Source organism: Cricetulus griseus, chromosome 6, assembly GCF_003668045.3.
Source record: "Cricetulus griseus strain 17A/GY chromosome 6, alternate assembly CriGri-PICRH-1.0, whole genome shotgun sequence".
NCBI classification, from domain to species: Eukaryota; Metazoa; Chordata; class Mammalia; order Rodentia; family Cricetidae; genus Cricetulus; species Cricetulus griseus.
In genome coordinates, this window is record NC_048599.1 from 65,380,051 (window position 1) to 65,399,227 (window position 19,177).

General features: G+C 38.7%; 1 protein-coding gene across 1 annotated transcript in view; it reads left to right on the forward strand.

Moving 5' to 3' along the window:
• Ryr3 (ryanodine receptor 3) overlaps positions 1 to 19,177 on the forward strand; it is a 465,461-nt gene that overhangs the window by 98,418 nt on the left and 347,866 nt on the right. Inside the window, 1 exon segment of the mRNA XM_035447052.1 lies at positions 2,486 to 2,605. Coding sequence (XP_035302943.1) covers positions 2,486 to 2,605 — 120 coding nt within the window.

Sequence of the window (19,177 nt, forward strand, 5' to 3'; positions counted from 1 at the left end):
GGAAAGAAAGACAAATTGGTGGAGCCAAGAGAACAGATTAGTACAGGAATTGGATAAATTAGGGAAGGCTGACAACTGGAGGACCTTGTGGTCTGTATTTTATCAGTAAAAGAAGTAAATCATACCATTACTGAATTCGATCAAAGTGGAATTCAGTGCAAACATTTGAGCATCAAGCACTTGATGGCCCCAGATGTCTGTCTATGCAAATCTACAGAGATAATAGCTGCTGTATGGAGCAAAAGCAGGTTCAGGTAGCCATGACAGCTGTTGTCTACAGCCAGGTCAGCACTGAGCATATGGCTCTGGACAGAATGGAAATGAATGAAGTGTGACAGTGGCTGAAAGTCCCATACTCAATTGCACATCACCCACACTACCCACCCAGATGTGGGATGGAATATACTGCTACTGACGGCCCACCTAGGCATGTTTTAGTGTAAGGCTACTTTTCAGCAACTGGTTATTCAGTTGAACTGTTATTCAGGTTGGAGTCACTTAATCCATTACTCTCTTGGAAGCCTGCATTATAAGCATATGTGGGCATGTGTGTAGGCTGCAAATTTTTCAGAAGACCAATAGCCCTAATGCAGTCAGAACAAGCTCAAATTACAGTGGTTTATAGATAGAAATGAATGGGAGATGGGATCTTGGAAAGAGACCCCTGAAGACCCAAATTGAAAGAGATTTGCCTAATTTTCCTGGTTTATGGGAAATCTGATCTATAGCCACATTCCTATTTTTTCAAGTGCCAATTTAGGGGTTGTTTGTTTTATACCACTAAAATGTGTGTAGATATGAGATAGTTATATACTTTTTCAGTGCAGGCTGTAATTAGCATTTTTTCATGAAAGCATTAGGCACTTGGAAGACCATCTCCTATATTACAGACCATTTCACTTCTATGACCCCTGCTTCCCAATACAACTAACCTCTTCATCATTTTGACAACTAAGTCCATTCCCCTGCTGCCAGTGTCCTTCAGAAAGATCACACCACTTCTGGCTTATATACAGTCTAGAGGGAAAAGCCACCTGGGGGAAATTTTCATTCTCCCTCGAGATTTCACTGAGCCCGCATTTAAATAGCAGTGATATTCTGGAGTGTTTTTCTTTCCACTCAGTAAAAAATGAAGACTATGAAGTCTGATTTCACTGTTCAGTGCCCTAAATTGATGACAGACTCAATTTGAAAATAGACAGTGACATTTCAGTGATGCAATATAACCGTGGCACTCTCTTCTCACCCTGAGTCTCCTCTGCAGGAACCTCCAGGTGGTGGTTATTCACACTGCTCTGTCACCCCTCACCTGTCTCGGGTTACCATCACACATCCCTGTAGACATCTGCTACTACTGACCATGCTCACATCCCTCTGGGGGAAGATTTTATTTTTTCAATTGACTCGTATATTATAGACATGGGGTAAGAAAGTTCACTTCTATTTAATATGCCTTTCCAACTCTCTAAGAGAAGCTGAGCACCTAGGAGACATGAGGGAAGGACCAAGATACAGGAGCTACTGTTAAGATGGAGGCTCTGCTCTATACTGGCTTCTGATTTGCTGCACCTGGAAATCTTTCTGAGGTTGGAAACCCCAAGTCAAGAGAAACGGATTGGAAGAGAAAACATGACTGCCAGATGGAAGAACAGGGATGAAAGATGGGAACGGAAAATGTTTCAACCCAAGTGAGAGTTGTACAAGAAGTATTACATTCTTGTCCATGGAGGTGCCTCCTTTCCATGACTGTTGGAAAGAGAAGTGCCGTATTAATCTCTGCAATTGCAGGAGGGTTGCTTTGGAGGATGCTAGATGGAGGAAGTCCTCTTTGAGAATTCAGACATGTTCTTCTGCTTGTATTTCAACTCTTCTTCCCTGTTTGGATCTCCAGACCTTTTTCAGTCTTCTTCACCTATAGAATTTACTTTCTGTCTGTAGCCTTCACCATCTTTAATTTGTCATCGTTGCCATGGGTGCTTCATTTATTCCCTCCTGGCTAACCATACTTGTTATCTCTTCCACAACTTGGCATGAACTTTCTCTCCACTCATCTTGCCCCACTGTGATTGTGCCTCTATTTTCTGTTCCCTTCAATCACATCCCACAGTGCCCTTCATTTTTGGAATTATTTCTTTGACTTATTTGTATGTTCACTCATAACTTGAAGTTATAGCTTCATGTAGATTATACAGGCCAAAAATGAATCACATAATGTATCTGTACAGAACATGCCCACAACATGATCAGGTTAAATATCTTTTTTCCAACCAATATCCTTAGTACCAGAAGTGTTTTGGATTTCAATTAGGATTTGGATTTCAATTCAATTTGGATTTCAATGTTATCATATCTTGGGAAATAGATCCAAATTTAAACATACACTTTACCAAATTATATGCAAATGTAACACATAAATAGCATGATATATTCTAGGTGAGTAGGAGGCTGCCCCACCCCTCACACTCTGTGTCTCTTCTCCTGGCAGGAGGATGAAGTGGTGCTCCAGTGCATAGCAAACATTCATAAGGAGCAGCGGAAGTTTTGCCTGGCAGCTGAGGGACTTGGGAACCGCCTGTGCTTCTTGGAACCCACCTCAGAAGCCAAGGTGAGATCAAATGCCTGTTCCATACCTTCTCTTGCTGGCTTCCCATGTAATCATTTTGGGTAAGCGTTTCTTGGAGACATTTGAGATGGTGTACTTATTATTCCAAGGGGAAGATCAGATTTAAAATATGCCTCTGTCAGCCCAGAAAGCACTGACATCAGATCTCAGAGCTGATAAAAACAAAAGAGGGGAGGTGCTTTTGTCTGTCAGAGTTCTCTAGGATACCAGAGAAGCCTGGGGCTGCCAGCAGTGACTAGGTGGGGGAATCTCTTAGGATGCTGTCTTGACATTGTTAATTCCCTGTTCTGTGCTCTCAGCTGTCATTTTTTTTTTTTATTTTTGCTACAGGGTCTCCTGGCTGTTTGAGCTTATGTTTTACTGTTGGCACACCAAGGTTCTGATTAGATTGAGATTGTTGTAACTGCCTGCTGTGACCCAAGGGTAGTGAGGGACATTTGCTCTGACACCTGGCCTGCACGGAGACATGTAATGTCATGTCTATTGAGCTGAGCCTTCCCCCACAACACATCCCAGCTGTGCCTGTATGTTCAGAATTCTTAAAGCACATTTAAGTCTGGTCAAGACCTGTACTGGTCAGAGTTCTCCAGAGAAATAGAACAAGAAGCTCAAATGGATGGAAGAGGAGTTACACAGATTAGCTTAAACAAACCATTCACAGTGATTCTGGGGCCTGGTGAGCCTGAACTCCACAGGTCATGGTTCAAGCTGCAGTCTGTAGCAGCAGAGATTCTTCTTCGGGAAGCGACAGGGGCAGGGAGTGAGGCTCAGCAAGTCATGAGAGTCACTGACCTTTATTTAAGGTCAACTGACTGCAGATGTTCATTCCAGCTAGAAAATGACCATATCACTTGGTTAGATGGCTCAGGGAGTAAAGGTTCCTGATGCTAGACCTGACAACCCCAAGTTCAATCCCCAGGATCCATACGATATAAAGGGCAAAACAGATACCTGCAAATTGCAAATTGTCCTTCGATGGCATCCATAAGCCCATTGCCTCAACACAGGAAAGTAAAAACAGAAGCATTTTGATTAAAAAACAAAAAACTGTACTGTGAGTTAGCCAAGTTAACACATAACCAGTTATTATATTTCGTAAGACAAATTTTTCTCACAGGGCCTATTTTAATTAAAAATATTGGTTTGTCCACCTACTGGCATGCCACTTTCCATGTGAACATACATAATACTGGTACACTTGAAATTTGACCAAATTCGGGAATACCAAGGGCACAGGATTAATAGATACATCTCTCAGAGCTACGTTCTTCACACCAGTGCTTTGCCACCACATATAGGTGGCTGTTTTCTGAGGACAGACATTGGCCAGCATGTATAGGCCAGAGTCCTATTAAGATAAATGGCAGAGAAAAGAGGTAAGGGGGATTTCCATCTTTTCAGAGTTCTTAAACTCTCTTTCCTCAAGGCTTCCTCACATTTGCTTTTGTTCATAGAAAGAGATTTTTCTTTTTATTCCAATAGTTGAAATAATAGGAAAATTATCAGAATGGAAGCCAAGATGATAATTATCAATCATTATCTTGTCATGTGATTGCAGACCAGTAACTTGGCTTTATTTACAGTTTTTTTTCTTCTTCTTCTTCTTCTAAATCAGATGCAATGAGGTGTGGTGCCAAGAGTGCTAATGAGTGATGGAGCAGTGAAAAGGCACCAGACCCACTCTTCACAGTGGGGCATGTGACAGTGATTCTATAAACAGGCTGTAATTGGGATATAGAGTTTGAATCCTATCTCCACCACTTACTAGTCAATTCAAGACCTTGGGTACATTATCTGATCTTTCTGAGTTTAGTTTTGTCATCAGTTCAATGGGAGTTTCATTGTTACTTACCTTGTAATATGGTCTCAAGATGAAATGGTTTAGTAGTTGTTTAGTACCTCATTGTTACACTGTCTGCTATAATAATACAATCAGTGTTATTCAGTAAGACACTTAACTGGGAGTCAATGTCTTACTTAACCTATAGCTTGTGAAATAACTACAGTTCAGAAGTACCCTGGAAATTAAAGAGCAGCAATATGTATAAAACACACAGTACTTAATTCAGTTAACAAGCTGGAATTGAAAATAATGCCAAGAATAGCATTTTTATTAGTTTCTTTTGTGTTGGTATAGCAAATACCATGACAGCAAGGACCTATGGATGAGTTTGTTTGGGCTTAAGGCTCCAGAGGGTGGAGATGCACCCAAAAAAAACAGCAGGCCTGGCAGCAGGAGCAGGAAGCTGAGCAGTCACATCTTCAATCATAAACACACAGCTCAGTGTGAACTAGAGCTAAAAAGGCAAAGCTATTGACTCTCAAAAGCTGCCACAGTAATGTGCTTCCTCTAGCAAGGCTCAGCCTTCTAAAGGTTCCTCAACCAACCCAAACAGCAGCACCAGATCAGCTCTGGACCAATGATTCAAACATGAGCCTATGGGGTGTATTTCACCTCAGCATTGTTGCCCCCTTTGGAAGCACAAGGCCTGATTTGTGTGTGTGTGTGTGTGTGTGTGTGTGTGTGTGTGTGTGTGTGTGTGTCTGTGTGTGTGTGTGTGTGTCAGGAAGAAAGTTTGTGAATTAGTCCCTTGGCTTACAAAACCATGAGCTTTAAAATTAAAGCCTTAAATTAAAATTCATTTAATTATGAAATTTCATAACTCTCTTGTGCTATGTGACTCTCTAGTACATGTGATATTTATAATAGTCAAACCTAAGTCAGACAAGAGGGGAAAACTACACATTGTGACTAAGAATGCTTGTATCCTCCAGCTATAAAACTGAACCAGATCACCCATAAATGCATTTGGAGCTAAGAAAATACCCTCCCTAACTCCCACACGACTGAATGGCTATTTTTATCTTGATTTCATTCTATATTTGAGATAATAATTGAAGAATCATTGAGATACAGCAAACTGTGTGCCCCTTTCTTGTCAAAATTCTTCTCAACCTAGTCCCTGTCCATATATATGCTCTTGTTTTCAGAACTGTACTCACAGTGCCTGCTTTATGTATTTGTCTTTAATAGTTCAACCACTTATCAAATGCCAAGTAATCTTCACAGGTGTTTTTAAATCATATATGTGGTTTTGTTGGTTTAGCTTCCTAGAATAAATATTCAGGATCAGAATTCCCAGTATCTGGGGGCATGAATAATGAATAGGAATTGCTTTCCTCTGAAGATACCTCACTTGTTACAGTGACATTCCCACTACAGTTGTGTCTTATGTGTGTAGTGTGAGGGAAATACTCACTGGGTTTTGTCATAGAGAAACAGGGGCAAGTTCATGAAAAAGATGGATATTCAGAATTTCCTGTCACCAATCTGGAGAGCAGCCTGATAGATGAGCCCATTTTCTAGGAACTTTATCGTATCTCTACCTGTCTGCCCACCCATTCTTTTCCCTCAATAGGCCTTCTCATTCCTTGCCACCTAGTTTCCCAAATACTTACGCTGTTTTAAAGTTCTTGGAAGATAATGTAGGTCATGCAGTTAGGTGAGAGACTGTGCTCCCCAGAATGGCACTGAGCATGAAGCACAGACATCAAACACTGTTCTTATCTGCCACCTACAAGGCAGTCAGTGCCCTTGAGGGTTGCTAGTCCAGGATATTTTGAGCCAGTTGACACTCAGAAGGGCAAAACTGAGGTGAACTCTGGGGAAAAGAAAGACTTCAGAGGAAAAAAAACTAAGAGGGTATTCAAAAGAAGGTCTCAATGTATGAGTTCTGAAAAAGGAGAGGACGTGTGGAAGCAAAGGCTGAGAGGGTAGAAAACTAAGGAGCAAAAGTGTGAGAACATCAGCTTCCATGCTGATTCCTGTATGCCATTGCCATGATGATCTCCAAATCTGCAGTATTGACCAATAGAAGCATAACCACTTAGCTGCCCCTTCAATAAGCACAGACCCAGGAATTAAAGGGAATTTGCTTATAGGAATGACTCTGAATCATAACCAGAAACCAGGAAGCAAGGAAAGGAAATGTTTCATCTTTATTTTCTTAATTATATCAAATGTTTTGTTTACTGTAATTTTAAGGTAAAATGCTTCCTTTGGCACTAGAAATTTAGTGATTTTTTTAATCTACTCTTTCATATCATACTGTATCTATTTGGTTCCATAGGGTCTCTTGAGTAATAATCTTTGATCCTATTTAGCATTGAAGTTTTCAAAAGCTTTGGTTATCTTTTCTGGGAAGAACATAGAACAAGAATTATGGCTTGCCTTCTAGGAAATATCAGTTACTACTTTTCTGTAGATACCTTTGCAGCAAAGCAGTTCAAGGATTACCATATGAATGTCCCACCCCAGATGACTCTTTAGAATGCAAGAGAGGAGATCCGTAGCAGATCAGTATGAGGTCTACAGTGGTTTAAAAGATTATTTATCACAGGCATCAATATATCTTGTAGTAATTCCACACACATGATGGACAAGCCCTGAGTAGAGTCCCTACACTTGAGCAATTACAAAGATAGGGCCTACCATAAGATCTTGATCATCTTCTCAGTCCAGATGCAGCCTGTCAATTGGGATAACTTCTACCCAAGAAGTTTCCCTGGCAGACCAGTTTTATCAGATGGCCACAGGAACATAACTGGAGAATTACCTGAATGTCAAATGAATAAGAATAAATATCAAAGCATTTCCACGGTGGTGATCCATTGATAAAAATTTTACAAATGCTATCCTCTTTTCAGACTTGTCTAGAATCTTAATTCCTCCACTCCAATACTTTTCCAGCTATAAGATCCCACATGCCTTGATAAAATATCAAAAAGGGAAATGACTTTATTGGTTAGAAAACTGAAATAAGTGATATAGAAGCAATTTAACCACACACTCTCAAAATTCAATAGCATGAATCTTGGTATCTTGGGCTTTTGAAATATAAAAGTTTCACATGTTTGGGAGATGGGCACTCATTATCTCACTGACTACAATTAATATAAATGAAAACTTACAATTAGGGTCTAATTTTAAAATGGAAAATTTTGACAAATCTTATTGATATTGGATTTACTTCTTGTTTAAGAAAGTAAAAATAGAACAGAATGTAATGGAACAGGACAGAACAAAACAAAAGAATACAGTCATTTTTGAAAGTTGTATAGACTCTAAAGACCCAGAGTCAAAAACCAAGCTGTTGGGAAAGAATCATTATGTAGATGACGCAAACTAAGACACAATTCTCAGCCAAAGATAACATTGTTTTCTGTCAGTTTCATAATCATAAGCTTTGAAAGAGATTTTCTATTTACTTCAAAAAAATAATGTATGGATATCTGTAGACAAAGTTGAAGCCTGAAACTGTATACTGTCTTTGAATTACTTATGTTTTTGCAGTATTCTCAGTGGCCCTCAGAGCTTATGAAACAATAAATGAGTATATGTATTTTCATAAAACTCCCTTATCATATAATCTTCAAAACCTCGTAAGTTGAGATTTTGATTTTCCAAACATTAATCAGGCACCCTTGCTGAAATGATCCAACATACTGAAATGTCAACTCCTTCATCTTTACAACTCTGCAAAGTAAATATTGTCCCACCAAAGAAAAACAAGTATATGAATTTAAATGAATTAAGCGACTTCCTAAAGATTATTCATCCTAAACTTAAACCAATGTCTAATGTATTAAACCAATGTCTATAGTATTAAAAAATAAAGTGTCAAGACCAAGGATAATGAAGGACCTGCATAGTTGCTCATTGTAGATAGGCTTCAAGAATACCTGGGCATACCTCCATACCTGCTCTTACAAACTTTCTACATCTGCACTATGAATTTCTGGCATTCCAAAGTTAGAAACATGTATGTTTGCTCAGTAAAAAAAGGAGCTGTTGAAATGCAAAGGCTGTGAGAAAGCACATGAAACAATGTTTAAAATTTTATTGCTAATTTTTTTCAGTGCAAATGACATGGTGGTATATTTTCTTCAAAGTAAGCCTGTAAAAGGAAATAAGGAAGATTGTTATGTGTCTCTATATTGGGATACAGACATAGACATGGCAATATGTGCATGTATATGTAGGTGAAGGGAAGTTCCAAATATCTACCACTTTAAGTTATCTGGTCTACCTATTCTATTCTTTGTTTTCCACCAGTCTGTAAGCTCAGAAATCAAGGAATTCACCAAGCACCGTGGTAAATGAATGTAACATTAAAGTTGAATGATCTGGGCTGGAAATTCTTGTTCACTGCTTAATAGTTCTTTGGCTGGAGGAAATGACTACTTCTTTCTTCCCCTGACTCTTCAGTTTTAAGCTCTAAGTATCTCATGGGAAAGAGGAATCTTTGTGCACTGCTGACACAAAGAATCCAATGTAGAGGTTCCTAAAATTACTAATAATACAGCTGTCAGAGGACTCTTAAATTTCACCATAGAGATACTTGAACTTCCATGTTTATTGCTGTACTGTTTGTAATCACAAAGAAACGGAACAAGTTCAGATGCCTGTCAACAGATGGGTGAGTAAAGCTGAATAAAGAAAATGTGGTACACATACACAATGGCATTTTATTCTTCCAGGAGGAAAATTGAAATTGTAACATTTATAGGAAAATAGAGATTAAGTATCTTAGAAAGCCAGATATCATATATTTATTTTATATAGATACTATATATCAAAGATACCAATATTTATTAGTACATACATATTCATAAAAATATAGAGGAGAGCGTGAGAAGGCAGGAAGAGATCTTAAGGAAGGGAAAGGAGTATAATAGAATACATTAGTCATGAAAGCTGAAGGAGGTATTGTTTTGTGAGAAGGAATAGGACCAACAAAAATAATGGAAGAAGACAGTGGGAGATGGGGTGAGTCAAAACCATATATGACATGTGTATAAACAATTGCAATAATATAGCTTATTACATTGTATGTGAGCCTAAAAATTAAAAATGATGTGTCTACCTCAGAGAACTATTAAGGAGGCATGTGGGTTTATAAATGTAAAGAGCTTCATACCAGTGGCTGGTACATCCTAAGTGCTATAAGCCTTTTCTATCCATGTCACAGGATCAGAAACATATCAGAATTCGAGAAAATGCTAGCTGACTCAGCTAAGTTGCCCCTGGAATGTATTAAACTAATTAAAACTACATTATAAAGGCATGAGTTTGAAGATTGGGACATTTTCAACAATTTCAAAGAGAAAATTAATGATAACCAGAAAGAGAAAGTCAGATATAAAGAAGATGTCTTAGTTATTTTTCTCTTTTTGTGCAGAGACACTATATGCCCAAGGAAACTTAATAAAAGAAGCATTTAATTAGGTGCCTGCTTATGATTTCAGAGGCTGAGTTCATGATCATCATGGCAGGGAGCAATGAAGCAAGCAGGCAGGCATAGCATTAGAGCAATAGCTGAGAACTTCCATCGATCCACAAGTGAGAGGCAGAGAGAGAAACTGGTCCTGGTGTGGGCTTTTCAAACCTCAAACCCCACCCATGGTGACACACCGTCTCCAACAAAGCTATACCTTCTAATCCTTCCCAAAGCAGTTCTGCCAACTAGGGGCCAGGCATCCAATATATGAGCCTATGGAGGCCATCTTCATTCTTAACACTGCAAAAGGTTAGGCAACGAAAAGACATTTTTAAAAAATGTAGTCAGAAAATTTATTCTGCAGATGTTCAATCTTTGCATTTTAGTGGAACTCATTTTATCTCAGTGTACCGTCTGTCTTGATGACTTTTCCATGTGTATTTACACAACTGTCTTCTGAAGCTGTTGGACAGAGTGTTCTATGAATTCCAAGGTGGTTCACCCTATTGTCTAAATAATGGTATATCAATACTGAATTTGATCATGTTGTTCTGTGAATTACTGCAAGGCACTCTGAAAATCTCAGTGATTTGTCTCCATTCAGTTCTGTCTCTTTTACTTCACAGCATTTAGACTTCTTTTGTTAGGTACATATATACTTGGGGGTTTTGCATGTTTATTGATGGAGGAATTAATCATTTCTTACCAAATAATCATATTCAGTCTTGGTCTTATAGTACTTTGTTTAAAGTCAATATAGTTAGAAGCATTTTCATTCTTACAATTAATTAGCATTATTCATTTTCCATTACTTTGTTTCCATCATGCTTGTCTTTAAGTGATTATATTTACAATGTATCCTTTATAAAAAGCCTATAGTGTTGTTCCACATTTTAAAAATATCTATCGTTTAAATATAATGTTCAGTCCACTTACAATTTATTGTAATAAGCAGGGTTCCAGTTCTTCCTGTAGCTGAGTGTTCGGATTGCAGGTGTATGATTCCATGTTAGCTCCATATCTTTATGTATAAGTTTTCAGTAGTTCCTTTAAGAACTAGAATATAAATCCTTAATTAGTCATAGTCTCCCTTCTGCCAATACTGCACCACCGAAAAAGTCCTTTGTGCAGTCGCTAGTTATGTTATTTCCACATGTGCTAAGATGTCATATCCTGCATTCTCATTATAGTCAGTTTTCTTTTAAAGAAACAATAAAAGAGGGAAGAGTCTTTATATCAGCATAATTACATTCTCAGTGCTTTTCATACTTTCCTCTGGGCCTAGAGTTCTATTTGGCAACATTTTCCTTGTGTTTGAAGGAATCCCTCCGTATTTCTTGTGCTACAGCTGTGCTGAAAACAAAGCCGCCCACATTGTGTTCCAATGAAAATCTCTCCATTTTGTCCTTAGTTTAAGGGCTGTTTTCTCAGGATATAAAGTCCTGGCTTCACTTTATTTTCTTTCAGCACTTTAAAGATGATTGTTCATGGTCCTCTCTCCTCTGCTGCTCCTGATGAGAAGTTGGCTATCATTTTTAATACCATGCTTCTGTGTCTAATAAGTCTTGTTCTCTAGAAGTTTTTACTGTCCTTCATTATTTTTATTTATTTATTTGTAATTGGAGAGAAGAGTTTAAGGATGGTTTTCATTGGATTTATCCTGCTTGGGTGTTTGTGAGTTTCATGGTTCTCTCTGCTGTTTTAGTTCATCAGCATTATGGGATGCTGGGATGGGGGAGCATTATGACATTGAATATTTCCACTTACACTCTTACTCTCTCTTTCTGAAATCTTACAAGTTAGGTTGTTTTATATTGTTCCACAACCATCGTCTGTCTGTGAATTCTTTACCTCTTATGTTTTAGCCTGAATATTTCTCACTGACTTGGGTTTCTTGGTTGTCTTATTATAAATATTAAGCCTGTAAGGAATTTTTATTTTAAACAATAATACTTTTAAATTAAAGTTTTTTGATATTTATTTTTATTTTATGTATGTGGGCGTTTTCTCTGCATGTATATTGATGCATCATATTCTGCAGTACCTCTGGGGACTAGAAGAAGACATCTGATCCTCTGGAACTGGAGTTACAGATAGTGAGCCACTATGTGGGTATTGATAATCAAACCCAGGTCCTCTGGAAGAGCTACTAATACTCTTAACTGCCCATCTATCACTCTACCCCCCCCATTTTAAAAATGTTATTTTAAAGTTCTGCATATTTTCCTGTGATTCATTGTTCACTTCCCATTTTCCCTACAAATTTACTATTATAATACTTATTTAAACCCTTGAATATTAGTCTCATAACTGTTTCTAATGGTTGCCTGAATTTTCTCATTTCTCATTAAGTTCTCTCTCTCTCTTTCTCTCTCTCTCTCTCTCTCTCTCTCTCTCTCTCTCTCTCTCTCTCTCTCTCCCTTAAAAAGTGTTTTACCATGTAGTACAGGCTGACATCACACTTTACTGCTTAATCCTCCCTCTTCCCAATGCTGTCTGTTTATTTTAGTGTCTTTTTAGAAATTACTGTATCCTGACTATTGTAGTTCTGTAATTATTCTACTTTCTCTTATCTTCCCTTTGAAGATTGTGTCTTGTTTTAGAAGGCGACTGTGAAATTACTGATGGATCGCCTCCTTAATCTTATACTGCCTTGGTGTATTTTAATCTTTCTTTTAGCTTCAGAGCACACTCCTTAGACTAGAAATACAATTTTTCTGGATTTTAATGAAAAGTCTATAATACTTTTCTAAACCCCTCTACAGGGAAAACTTAGAGACCAAATTTTGACACTGTAGAGCTTGGTAGCTGCTTGAGTCTGTGCTTATACTTAGCATCCCAACGATTGTTTTCCTTTGGATACCTTACAATATGACCCTATACTAATGGCCAAAGCCTTGAGGGTAGTCTGTGATGGTTCTGTCTTATCTGGAATCCACTCTTCACTTTTCAGACATTCTGAAAACACCATACTCAAGCCTTTGTTTTTGTGATCCAACAAATAAAGCTTGCCTGAAGATCAGGGTACAAAACTAGGTAGCCACACTAGTCAGCCATACAGACCAGGCAGAGGTGGTACACACATTTAGTGCCAGCATCCATGCCAGTTAGCCATAGAGGCCGGGCAATGGTGCCTTTAATGCCAACACTAGAGAGTAATATAAGATGGGAGGAAACAAGAGTCAGTCAGTCTGCAGTCACACAGCTGACGAGAAAGACACTAAACAGGATTCAGGTTTCTTTATTGGGCACTCACAATTGTAAAGGAGTCAAGATAATTAAGTCAAGTATGAATCTATGCTGATAGGATCTGGCTTCTTGTAGGTGCCATGCCATGTAGTGAGATATGAAATATTAGAAAGAAATGAGGCTAGACAAAGGAAGTGGTGATAAAGTGTTCACAGAGTCCTTAAGATACCAAGAGAAAGTGTTGACAGGTGTGATGGTTGGAATGGGACTGTCCCCCATAGGCTCCTGTGTTTGAACACTTGGTCCCCAGTTGATGGTGTTGTTTAGGTGTTGTTACAGAACCTTTAGGAAGTGGACACTTCCAGGACTAAGTATGTCACTGGAGATGGGTTTTAAAGGTTTATTGCCTCACCCTACTACTTTCTTCTCTCTCCCGCTCCCTCGACTACTCTCTCCCTTTCTCCCTCTCTGACCCCTCTCTCTGCTTCTTTTGTATGTATGAAATATGATCAACCAGCTTCTTGCCAAATGGAGTGATGAGGAAGCATGCTAACTTGGAGTAGAGAAGAGGGAGCAGGGAGTGGAGTATGAGATTGGAGAGTGAGAACACTAAGCAAGGGAGACTATTAGAGAGGAAAGGTGACACAGTAAAGGGTACCAGTGGCAGCAGTTGTCTAGGGTATAATATACTAGGGTATAATCTTCATAGATAGTTTAGTGGTGCCGGATTGGAGGCTGGTGGACAAAGTGCTGGAACACAGAAGAGGGAGCTTGGCCATCATTCTGTTAGATAAACACGTTCCCTTTCCTCAGCTGCCAAAATGCCTGTTGCAAGCCTTACTGTCCAAGACAGGGATGAACAGAATGGCTGGGCATGTGTATTACCACATGTCAGTTGCTTGGCTGCATGATGTCATGCTGGGGCACCGCAGTGCATCTCTGCACTGGGCCAGAACTCTGTGTTAGATTATTGTTCAAATTGGCCCAGAAACCATTACAGTGATCATGTTTATCTGTCTGCTGTGGACTCATCGAGCAAATGATTGGGATAGGATCCTGACTGCTCAGATTCTGAAGGCACAGGTCCACATTCCAATTCTTTCCACCGAGCAGCTACACTGCTTTCCTCGGGCAGTTTTTCTACTTTTACATTCACATTCATTGTCTGATCTACTATTTCTAATAGGCAAGAAATGGAGAAACAGATGTCAAAAGTAATAGCATGGATGTCAATGGCGATTCATGTTGAATGTATTAATGCACTTGTCATTTGCTAGTTCCATAGTTAAAGAGGGAAAGCAAAAAGTGCACCCTTTTAACTCTGAGATCTCTTCTCATCTATCCTGTCCTCCTCCCTGGCTGAGTTATTAATGCTGCCGTGATGGCTTACCTGCTAGAGGCAATGCCGGCCCCTTTATATTTAAAAGTAATCTGTCCCTTAGTAAAGGAAATCTCCACAAAGAATTTATTCAGTGTGTAAGGTAGCGCTGTGGCTCTGCTGTTCATTTGTCATCTGCTTGTTCCCAGCAGGCAAATGGCCCCAGGTGAATTATGACTAGGAATTATTCACACCCAGGCGCCTCTGCGCTCAGTTCGTTGCTCTTCAGACCTAATCACTGCTATTTTGGTCTCGATTAGCAGTACTATTTTCTTTCTCTATCAACTCGAGAACTTACTAATTAGTTTGCAAAAAGGTGCCTCTTTCCTGCGATTAAGGAAAAAAAAATATCTTTTTTCAAGTTTCTTCTTTTACACTGAAAAAACAAGGTGTTGCATTTGTTTTAAAGCTTAAAATTTGAAGCCTTGTTCCATCTAAACGTGAAGATAAAACTGAAATCATGTTTGTGACCTTCTGAAGCTTAGTCATAAATTTACAAATCACACTGTATTTCCAGAGAAAGCCACATATTGGTTCAAAAAAGATTCTGACTTTACTCTTTCCAACTTGTAAAATGTTATGCAAAATAACCTCTCTGGCCAGATCATCTTTCTGTCACAATGAAGATTGTTTCATGAAGGAATTGTTTAAAGTGTTTTCAAGCGTTGATTGCTGGACATTAAGATTGCCAATCATATTTCTCCTTTTCACAATGTCTGTATTCACTCACTAAAGTTTCATTCTTAAATCATGGCCCAAACAAATGATATGAACTGAGACTTTCAATCATTTTCACATAATATCTTGTTTATTCTTAACTCTCTGGCATGTAGGGAACAGGTGATTTTAAATAATTCAAAACCACTCTGGGAAATCATGGTTTGTTTGGGTTTTTGTTTGTTTGTTTGTTTGTTTGTTTGTTTATCTGCATTGTATAAAGGGATGACCACAAAGAGTTCCTAGCTTGGACATCCCAGAATTTGCTGCTTTTTTCATGAAGATATTTCACATCATCTTTCTCCTGTTTCACATGAACTCCACTAAGCTTTGTTCAAAGTCTTTAGAGTATAAGGCAGTTGGCGCACAGAGCTATTGCAAACAGCTGGTTTTGGGTTTTTTATGTTTTTTGTTTTTTGGGTTTTTTTTAGCTAAAGTATTGTTAGAAAACTGAAGAAACCCTTGACTTAATGATCCACTCCTTAATTGAGTACTTTCATCAGGTTTTTTTTTCCTGGAGTCCTACTTTGACACTTGACTATATATATCCTAAGACATTTTTCTTCAAAATAGAGTGAGATTTCATCTCTTAGAAGGTGGATCAGCTCTGCTTCTGCCTGAGTACAGTGGGTGGAATAAGGAATCACTGCTCCACCCTTTCAATCCCTAGAGCATCACCTTCTGACTTGAAATTTGAGTCATTGCCCTAATAATCTGTAGCACCTATGTTCAAATACAGTCATTTCTTTTACTTAAAGATGCAAATGGTACCTGAAATGAATTCAAGAAGGCTTACTGTTACCCTCCCACAAAACCTTGGTGACAAGGACTGGTATACTATAGGTGATTAATCTACAAAGATGAGGATTTGTTGTTGTTGTTGTTCATGAGAAAAATTTTGTGCCCTTCTCTGGCCAGCTTTCAAACTGAAAGCTGAACACTGAGGCTTTACTCACTAGAGTCTCATAGATAGATATCAAGGACACCTTGTCCCAGGGCAAGCGTAAGGATCTAAGTTCAGATCATAAGAACCCCATGAGAAAGCTAAGTATGATTATTTGCCTTTAATCCCAGTTCTGGGCACATAGAAACAGGAGGATTCCCAGAGCTAGTTGGCCAGCCAGCCTAATATAATCAGTGAGGTCTGAGTTCATTGAGAGCTATCTTCTACAAACTTAGGTGGTGAGTTATTGATTAAGACACCCAAACATTGATTTTTAGTCTTTAATATGCACATTCACATGCACATGTAAACAAGCATGCACACATATACATACAAACCCATGAACACATACATTCACACACACACACACACACACACACACACACACACACACACACACCACATAAAAGTAAATTTAAAAGGACACCTTATGTTTAAGGATGCTAAGCTGGGGCAGCAAAGTGGACCTTGAACAAAGCTTGGTCAGAAGTGTCTATTCTTCAAACGGGTTAGAATATGTTATTCCCATCCCAACCCCATGCTTGTGACCAGAAATCTGATTTTATTATTTTTTGAACAAATTATGTAGGTGGTCCCCAGACCATATTTTGAAAATTTGTGGCAAGGCTAGATTTTCAGTTTTTGATTTTCATGTATCTGATTGATATATTACTGCCAGTGGTAAAGTAGCAAGCTAGCTTAGACATGCTGACACAGTATAAAAATGAAACAAACGGCTGACCTGGACTTACTAGCGCCACATTCAAGCTTACAGCCTGCCATAGAAAGCCATAGTACCAAACAAATTTGTTTCTTTCCACAAATGTAGAAGTTTAATAGGAAACTAGATATGCCTTTTAACTCCCATCTTGTGCACAGAAAATATACAGAAAATCTGACTGAAAGCAACTCACTAATTTGAAGCATTTATCTCCATATCTGACAGACTGCCCTTACTTAGGTCATTATGATCAAGGACTCTCCTTATTGAGATGTGATATGTTCCCCTCTGACTACTGATATTCCCTTTTAACTGCTGCTGTTGCCAAATTAACCATTTCACGTTGAACACCTTGCTATCCAAGAGGAGAAAATAAAAGCCGTGATTGGTTATGTGATGCCCTTTCTCTATGCTCATTGTTGATGGAAAGCATTGGGTTTGTGAGCTAGACACTTAGAAGAGAGGAGGAAAGGAACTGAATAATAAAGTTCAGTCATCCACACTGGGGTGGTTGGGCAGAAGCAACATTTGACATGATTTTTCCATCCAATTTCTGAATTAGAATCAAGTAGGAAGAGAATCAATTTCTTACAGTTTCCCTTATGTCTATGGGGCTGTTTCTTACCCTAGGTGATAGGTATCAGTGGCTACCTACTGTAGCTTTGAAGTTTAGGATTGTTGGTTTCTCTATTCTCCATTAGAATTTTTCTGGCAAGAATGACAGCACCAAAGACACTATAGCCCAAGGAGGTGTTAGGTGTTGGTATTACCATTCTACCTAATTAGTGCTTATTGCTAAGTGAAATCTTTAGTGTATTATTATGTAACACACTAAGTATTCATTTAGCTATATATGCATATATATGCAAATATATAATGTTGTGTGCTCATCTATGGAAATTTATATTCTATTTACACTCTTTTAAGAATTTCATAGATGTTATATTTTGATAGTATCCATCCACCACTACCTCCTTCCAACTCCTCTCTGAGCCCCCAAACATATCTCCTTACCAATTTTGTATCCTTTCTTTTAAAATGACTGAATCCATACATTATTGCCTGTCTGTATATGGATGTAGTACCAATCACTGGGGTCTGGACAACCTACCAGGAACCACAGTCTTGAAGAAAAATCACCCCTCACACATACCCAAGTAGTCATCAACTGCCAATAGTTCTGCAGCTATAGGTAGTCCCTCATAGCCCTATCCCTGCAAGAATTGGATCTGGCCTTACCTTGTACAGATTTATACAGGTAACCACAGCTGCAGTGGCCCTGCCATTACCAGAAGACACTAGTTTACAGCTGTCCTCACTGACATTTGGCTCTTAAAATTTTTCTGCTACTTCTTCCATGATAGTTCCCTGAACCTTATGTGTGGAGGTATAGATGTCATTTAAGTGACTCCACAGTCACTCATTCTCTGTGCCTTGACCGGCTATGAATCTCTGTATTAACTGATGCCCATTGCAAAAATGAAGCTTCCTTGGTGAAGAATAGGAGCTGCATTAGTCTCTGAGTATAAAGATAAATTTTAAAAAATCAGTTTGATACTCTGTCCATCTAGCAAATAAATACTAGTAGCTTATCATCTTGAGCTTATGACCTCCCCAACAATGGGTTCCTATCCAGGTTTATAGTACCAGGCAGGAGTTTTCTACTATGGGGAGGGCATTAAATCCTATTTTAAAAAGTGATTGGTTACTCCAATAACATCCATACCATTGTTGCACCAATGAACATATCTCGACAAGCTGGTCATGTAACTTGTATTATTCACAGCTGGGTAAGACTTTTGACAACTTTAGTTCTAGTAAATGGACAAGACCAATGACAAATACAATAACTTGTATCATCAGGTGGATCTCTGGTATCCCCAACCAATAGACAATATCTCATACCCAGCTTTGAGATATTATGTAATAGCTTGTGGCTTTGTGTTGTGGAATATTTGTTTGACTATGCAAAGATGTGTTACATTTGTTTAAATATATAAAGATGTGTTGCTGTTTTACCTTGCCTGCCTAAGGCTCCTGACTGGTCTCATAAAAAGATGAATGGCCAATAGCGAGGGAGGAGGTATAGGTAGGATTTCTGAACAGGAAAGTAAGGAGGAGGAATTTGGGCTTGGGAAAGAAAGAAAAAGAGACACCAGGTAGACACCAGGGACAGACAGACAGACAGACAAGGAGGAAGGAGGAAAGTAGAGCATACAGAATAAAAAGAAAGGTTAAAAAACCCTGAGGCAAAACATAGATGAATAGAAACAGGAGTCACAAGAGCGAGTGGGACAAGTGTAAGCTAAGGCTGAGCATTCATGAT